At 42.3% G+C, this 7,645-nt stretch overlaps 1 protein-coding gene across 1 annotated transcript; it reads right to left on the reverse strand.

The window, feature by feature from the left end:
- Window positions 1–534: 534 nt before the first annotated feature.
- fosab (v-fos FBJ murine osteosarcoma viral oncogene homolog Ab) lies at window positions 535–2,971 on the reverse strand. The gene is made up of 4 exons (XM_031322272.2): window positions 2,680–2,971; window positions 2,066–2,284; window positions 1,847–1,954; window positions 535–1,731 (listed from the first exon to the last, which is right to left on the reverse strand). Exons 1-4 carry the CDS (start codon window positions 2,812–2,814, stop codon window positions 1,057–1,059), a joined length of 1,137 nt encoding a protein of 378 aa, XP_031178132.1. The 5' UTR covers window positions 2,815–2,971; the 3' UTR covers window positions 535–1,056.
- Window positions 2,972–7,645: the final 4,674 nt, after the last annotated feature.

Raw genomic sequence — 7,645 nt, forward strand, 5'->3', positions numbered from 1 at the left:
TGTAGGCATATGTCTGCAGCGGTTGTCTTCAAACGAGCACGTAGGCTATGAAAAACATATCGTTTCGATTAGAGAGGCGATGCATCACGTCTTTCCTCTTTCTCCAATAATCAAATCAGATTTCTCTGTAGAGAAAACCAAGAGACAAATACTTAGATCTATTGTTTTAGCGGAAAAAGCCCGTCTGTATTCTGCTGGCAAACAGCAGTAGCAACGAGTCTTCGTAGCGGTCTATATTTGGGCACGGAAGTTGGCTACGACGTCATCGCGCTATGCTTGCAGATTTAAAAAAATGGAAAGAACGCAGTGACGTAGGAGCCCTGACGTATAGTTAACCTTGGCAACAGACGGAACAATAAATAGAGCCAGTGTAGGTGCAGGAAAATACTGCTATCCCTTATGGAGGCTAATTTTAGACATTATTTTAAATTATGTGTGGAATACCACTGCTATCCTGTCTTACGGCAGACAAAACACTTATGTAGGCTATTTGTGTGCATATAAATAGTGCCACAGATTCAACCAGACAGATAATTGAATTTAAATATCACTATCTTTTATTTACATATCTTACAAACAACATTTATCTTAACCCTCTGTGTAAAAAAATAAATAGAAATTTCATAACTTAAAACCACTAATGTTTTCACAGAAAACTTGATACTATAAGATAGACCACTCAGACCATCATGGTTAAGACAAAGCACGTCAGTTTTTAAATTTTTCCACAATTACTCTCACATTCCATCAACCAGAAAACAAACTGCATCAATAATAACAGCTATTGCTCTGAACACACATCAACACTACAACAAGTTTTGTTATCTAGCACCATAAAATCATATATGAACTCATTAAACATCTAGGTGGTATTAGTTAAAACATGCTTTTTAAAACTTGCTACATGGGTGTAATAGGCAAGTATAGATAAAGGCAAATCAAATCATAAATAAATTTGCTTTCTGGTAAAAGTAAATTCCATAGCCCTGTGATCTGCACATCGGTCTTATACATCAAGAAAATGTGCTCAATAGGAAGTATTGTTTTTGGAAGTCTTTAAAGGGCCAGCAGGGTTGGGGAGCTGAGGGAATCAGAGGACTGGTCGTTGCTGTTGCTTTCTCTCCTGTGGGCGACACCACAAGTGGGGAAGGTCTCTGCCTCTGGGAAGCTAAACACAAAAGAAGACGTGTAGGTGGTGCAGGCTGGTGTGCAGGTCACCACAGGCGTGCACAGGGGCTCAAAGTCACCGTTATTGGCTAAGGCGTGAAGGGGCTCCCAGTCCTGAGTTGTGTAGAGGGAGTTGGACAGGTCAACCTCTGGCACTGACCGCGCTGTCTCCATCTCCGTCTTTGCCAGTAGATCCAAGGACTCCTCGAGGACAGAGGACTCGAGGTCTGTCATCTTGACCGCGCTGCTGGTGATGGTGGCGGTGGAGAGGACAGAGCTACTGCTGGAGAAGATGGAGTTGGAGGTTGAGGTGAAGGTTGGCTGGCTGGAAGTGATAGTGGTTGCCTTTGGGATGGTGGTCTGTGGCTGGGAGGACACCGCGTTGGAGAGGAAGGGGTGGGCAGGAGAAATGGAGGCCACAGAGAAGTCAATGTCCAGCTCTGAAGGGATTTTGCAGATGGGTTGATGGGCAGCCAGAATGAACTCAAGCCTTTCCTTCTCCTTCAGAAGATTAGTAATATCGTTCTGCAGGCTGGACTTCTCATCCTCAAGCTGATCAGTTTCCTGTAAGGGGGAGAGAAATAGAGGAAGTGGCATTAGCTTGGCTGCTGGATTACACTGTTAGCTGAGGCGAGAAAATCCATTCTGATGAATGATGGTAAATCTGTGGCATACTTACAGCTTGCAGAGTGTCTGTAAGCTCTCTCCTCCTGTTGCGGCATTTTGCGGCTGCCTGCTTGTTTCTCTCTCTGCGAACTCTTTTCTTCTCTTCCTCCTCAGGTGTCACCTGCACATAACACAAGAAAAGGTTAAGTCTCTAGATTTGTGATAATGAATACACTATAACATGGAAGATACATGTTATGTAACATTTGAAGTACATGGAGATAGTATTTACCTGATCCATTCTGGCCCTCTTGGTAGAGTTAAGAGCCCTGGATGAGGACCTCATGCCTGGTCTGGAGTACGCTGGGCTGGGGCTGCAGGGGGGAGCTCTGTGAGAAGGGGCCACTGAGGAGATCAAAGGCTGGACCATCCACTGCAGATCCGGGCTTGCCGAAATAGCAGTGACAGTGGGGATGAAGGAGGCACTTGATGCTGTCAGGTCGGTGAAATCCTGTGGGTAAAGCAAGAGGATCATGAGTACATTTAGTATACTTTCAGGAGGGGGATGCATCATTGCAGGATATAAAAAGCCGGGTGGTTTAAAAATATCCATATGATGTCAACTATGACGTTACATTCTATGGGGTTTCCAGGTGGATGAATTCTAGACTTGCTCTGTGTGCAGCAGGTCAAGGCTATTTCAAGCACAACTCAGCATAGGCTATGACTATTTGTCAGTCAGCTTATATTCATTATTTTAAACCTTATGTTTAAGCTTCATGAGAATAATTTTGTGAAGGCTAGAATGAGCTTTATCTTTTCAAGTTGCATGCAAACGAATAGGCTATGTAAATAGCATATCACCTACATTGTAATAAAAGTTGAATAATATTTGACTGGACAAACCTGAGACTGGGGAGATCCCATGCTGGAGGAAGATCCCGCTGGTGACGGGTAGTATCCCAGATTGTCCCCGGACGGGGAAGCGGTGCTGCAGCGTGAGGAGGAATCGCACTCCGTGTTGAAAGCGTTAAACATCATCTTTCCGCAGAAAACCAAGTAGGACGATTCAAACAACTGTAAACTTGAGATGAGGAAATCCTTTTGTAGGTTTGGGAGAAACTCTTAAATTGCCGCTCCCAATATAATGTCTCTGATCGCCGTTCTGCCACTAAAAGTTTGACTGCCTACTCTGAGAGCTCGGAGCCCTTTTATAGCCCGAGAAAGGGCCGGCCAAATGACGTCTGCAAGGGGGAGCGCTCTTTACCCGACACCGTGGGGAGAAAAACACCAAAACAGTCACATAACAACGCAGCAATAATGCAAACTATTGCTTGTATATTGTTTTAATACACTGACAATTGAATATGCAATGTGAATTTGTGCTGTTTAAAGTTGAAAAGTAACATTTAGAAATAGTTTTAAACTCACCCTCGAGGAATGGAATATTCCAGAAACGGGATCCCCAACACGTAATTTTCCATATATGGTGCATCCTGTAAAAGGGGCGGACCTTGCTGGGAAATACACCATCTGAGATTGGCCGACAGAGACATGACGTTATGTAGACAACAAACACAGAGACTGTTGTGAAAACTAAAGAACTGGGATAATGGTCAGCTAAAGTACACAGCAAAGTGCAAGGAAAGATACATTTGAACATGCACATTAGTCTGTTCTGAACTGAGAGTATCAAACAAATGCATCAAAACACACACTGCTGTTTTTGTTAACACTGTCAATTTGAATATTTTATCAAAATGTTATTATTTAGGCCTATATCAAGACTATGAACATATAGCCTAGGAGTATTTTCACCTCTATATTAAGATAGCATTTAACGCATTGTTATAGCTTTCTGACAACTTACTGATAACTTTATGAAAAACCAAAATACATTCACACTTTCATTAACAAGTTGTGGTTGGAGAAACTCGTGCACAATCAATCAGGCATGCCACAGCGCTATTACGTAGCGTCAAAGATTCAAAGTGTTTTTTTTACACAGTCATACAATATGAGCAGTGAAATACAGGGTGGCTATACTTTCCTTATCTTTCAGGTCATACCTCCACCAGTGTGTTTGACACTGATCCATCATATAGGAGTAATATCAGGCAGAGCTCCAGGGATGTCAAACTAGGGGTAGAAAGGGGACTGGGGGTGGAAAGGGGACATAGTACCCAGATCCGTTATGTGAGGAGGGCCCAAAAAGATGTGATAGAATGAATAGCTGATGCGGGGAAGGGCCCATAGAGAATGCCTTTCTACAGGGCCCAGAATTTTGTGCCACGCCCCTGCAGAGCTCCACCAAGTCAACTACATCCTCCGACTCCACCTGCTCTTACCACGGTCACATGCAACTCTCCAGTGTTGTCCCCACTCTGGACATCACAGCTCATCGGCTTGGTGGAACTCATCCAGACTCCTGTCCCAGAACATATAAGCAACATTTTCTGGCTGGAGCAGTAGGCCAGGAATCAGTACCAGCATGGAGCAGCCTACTCACCTGTTTTTCTCCCCTGTCATAGAGCATCAACATAAGGAGGGTTAACACAAATGTAACCAAGTAGTCTTATAAATAACATAAAAAAAATGTCATTGAATATAATGGTACAAACTATCACACTCTCCATGTCACACTGAAAGGCTACAAAGCCCCATAACTAACACATACCCTTTTTCCCTGTTCTAAAAGGAAAGAAATCCCAGAATGCAAAGCTGAAAGAGCCGATTTGAATCTCTGAACTTTCAAATCTTAGATTTGATGTTTTGATATAATCTAACTCCCATAAGTAGCATGCTTTTTAGACTTCTATGCAAAAAAATAACAAAAATGATGTATGTAAATGTAACTCTGTTGGCTATACCTGCTGGGAAAGCCTCTTTTTTTTCTATGACCTTGTGACTCTCTTTCTAGCCTATCTAAGTTTCAAAGAAATGTGTTTATTGGAATGGGATACAGGAATGTGCATAAATACACCGTCAGATCAGAGGTGATTGCGTGTATTCTGCCCCCAGGCACTGTTTGTACCTTTTGTGTGCAATCTATCCAAGGGTGTGTTTAGTTGCAGAGTGAGCTGATAACTGGTTTGTTATGTGTAGGCCATAGCCTACTTTTCTACAACAGCAGTTTGCTTTTCTCAGTAGCCTAGTGGCCAGGCGTCATCATATAGCATAGGTCTTCCCCAAGACTGAGGTAAAGGGAATCCTCATAATTTGCACAACAAGCTATGAATCATGCAGCTTTGACACTGAGTCAACATTCAGACTTTATGTTGCTCTTCAAATTAAGTGTTTAACTTAATTAGGCCTAGGCTACTTTAAGGGTTTTACAACCTATTCATGAAGTTCTGTAACTAGGTCTTAATATAAGTAACACACAAGTCCAAGACCACAGTAGTGTCAGCAACATATTGCTGGTAGTTTTTTATTGACATAGCATTTATACAAAGTTATGAATGGGCACAAAACATCAACTCTGGCCACAATCGTCATTCATACATTCAGTTGCGTTTTTCCTTTTCCTGTGAATGCCCTTTTTTTTTTTTAACAGTGCAGGCTTCAGACCGGCTTTTTTGGTAACATGACGTTAATAAAAGGTATAAAGTGTTGACAATAGTGTTATTGTGTCAAAGTGCATCGCTTTAGGTTAAATAGGCTAATTTATGTTTTGTTTCCCGCGCTCGTGTTTTGTTGAACATTCCTGGTTGTCACAGCAACACTCCTCCCCTTCGCGTCAGTGACGTCCTCATTTTGCATAGCAACAACGATCGTTTGTGTTGTGATGACGGATCACTCAAGTAAAAATAAAAAGCCGGCTCTTCAGCGTCGTCTGTGCAGAGGCCCCGCACAACACGTCATGAGGTTTTTTTGGTTCCAGGAAACAGTGTCAGAGTGAGAGTTCTGTCTGTGCCGTGGCTCTCAGACTCTCTCCATGGTGTCTGCGGAGCAGCGGAATGAAACAAAACACCAACCAACCAGTTTACCTTGTGGACTGTTTGAGTATTTTGTTTGACTGGTTGGCAAAGCAGCAATGCTGACCTAGACTATTTGTTCAAAACAATGTTTTTAGATCTTTAGAGGTAAGAATAGAAGATGGGCATTTTGGTAATTGAATTGGTGACCAGAATAGCCTAACAATAATCTAAAAAAAATTAACATACTAAATCAGTTAGTTTGCAGCAACACAGACGAAAGTTAATGGGTGGGATAATATTCACAAAATCCATGGGTAAAGCATTTTGAAATGTATGTAGGCCCTAGGCCTAATTTAATGTGAGTAGCCATTCGTAAAATAGCCTAAATAAATAGCCTACCGGTGCCATTTAATTTTAGCCTAAGTAATGGCAGCATAGGTGTTATTCGCAGGAGCACAGACACTAATTGTCTATTTGCCTAATTTAGGCTATGAACTCATCACTGAGTCTAAAAATAAACTCCGCCGTTCTGTAACCCTACATATTCATGCTCAAGTTGCTTTGATGAAAACAAGTATTTGAGCTGTAGCGAGGGGAACCCTTCCGTTCTTGAGCCGGCGACTGAATGAGCTCAAGCCGACCACCTAATGGTGTGCCAGTAAATAAACCCAAAGGGGGGCTGTGACTGCCGGGAAGCAGAATGGAGCGGAGCCCTAGTGAGCGGGGAAAGGCCCCCTCTATTCACCAACTATCCCTTTCACTTCAGTGGATCTGTCATCAGAAACCTAAATATAGCATATCCAGTCTATACAATCCCTTTTGTTTTAGGAGCTGAATTAGGCTGTGCGGGAATAACGCATATTGGTGCCAATAGGCCTACATTGTCTAATGATGACATTAGTCTGATTAGACCAAGTAAAAGGACAACAACTGTGGATACGTTGCATGGATGATCATCACCAGGAAATCAGTCACCAAATCAAGCAATAGGCTAATAGAAATGCAGAGGCATAATAGTCTATTTGTATTTCTCTGAAATAAGCCAGTATGATGTTACTATGATTTCTAAATGCATTTACAGATCTGCATTTCCTATTCTTGTAGCTCTTGTCACGTGCAGGGGTTTGTCCTCGTCTTCTTGTCCTAAAAGTAGCGCATGGCGCTGTTGTCAGGTACAATGCATGACGATCCTTTCAGCGCATGTTTCACTTTCTTCTGAGTGAATGGGCCCCCACACACAGCTACACGTCCGTCTGCGCGCTCACAGTGCGCCACAGCGCGCCCCTGTTCACCGGAAACCCCATATATGGCTCAGTAGGGCCATTCGGCGATTGGCTGCTTTACTAGAGCGACAATTCTGTTGCTGGAGCTGTATAAAGGCATGTGTGATAGGCTATATATATATGACACTTTAGTTAGCAGCTCATAAATAATCAACCCGTGTGCTGAAAGCTGTGTGCATTAATTAAATCATGCTGGGTTTCACAATATTGGTCCAAATGATAAGTTGAGGCAGCTGTTTTATTGCATTGCATCTTCTACAGAGTGCACAAGTAGTGTTCTGGTCCGGGCTATTCGGAGGGGACATAGACCCACTTTTTTACACTGTTTATTAATAATATAAAAACATATATGTACGTTCCCATCACCTTCCTTCTCTTGCAAGAACATTTTTGTTTCCATGAATGCGCCATTGTGAATATAGCCTATACGTACAGGGAACATAATCTATATGATGCAGATGCTGCATACATGAAATGACGTAGTTCATTCATAGCGATGGGCACTTCATGCAGGCGGGGGTGTCACTTAATATATGCTCGATGTTTTTTGATATGTGAGTTAATAAAATAGCTAAGTGGAAATGACAAGGTTGCTTATATTGTTGTTCAGACATTCCACGGATTTAATTGTTAAATTGGAAAACATCTGCTCGCTTTTTGTTTCTCTCT

This window comes from Sander lucioperca, chromosome 19 (assembly GCF_008315115.2).
Source record: "Sander lucioperca isolate FBNREF2018 chromosome 19, SLUC_FBN_1.2, whole genome shotgun sequence".
In the NCBI taxonomy this organism is placed as follows: Eukaryota; Metazoa; Chordata; class Actinopteri; order Perciformes; family Percidae; genus Sander; species Sander lucioperca.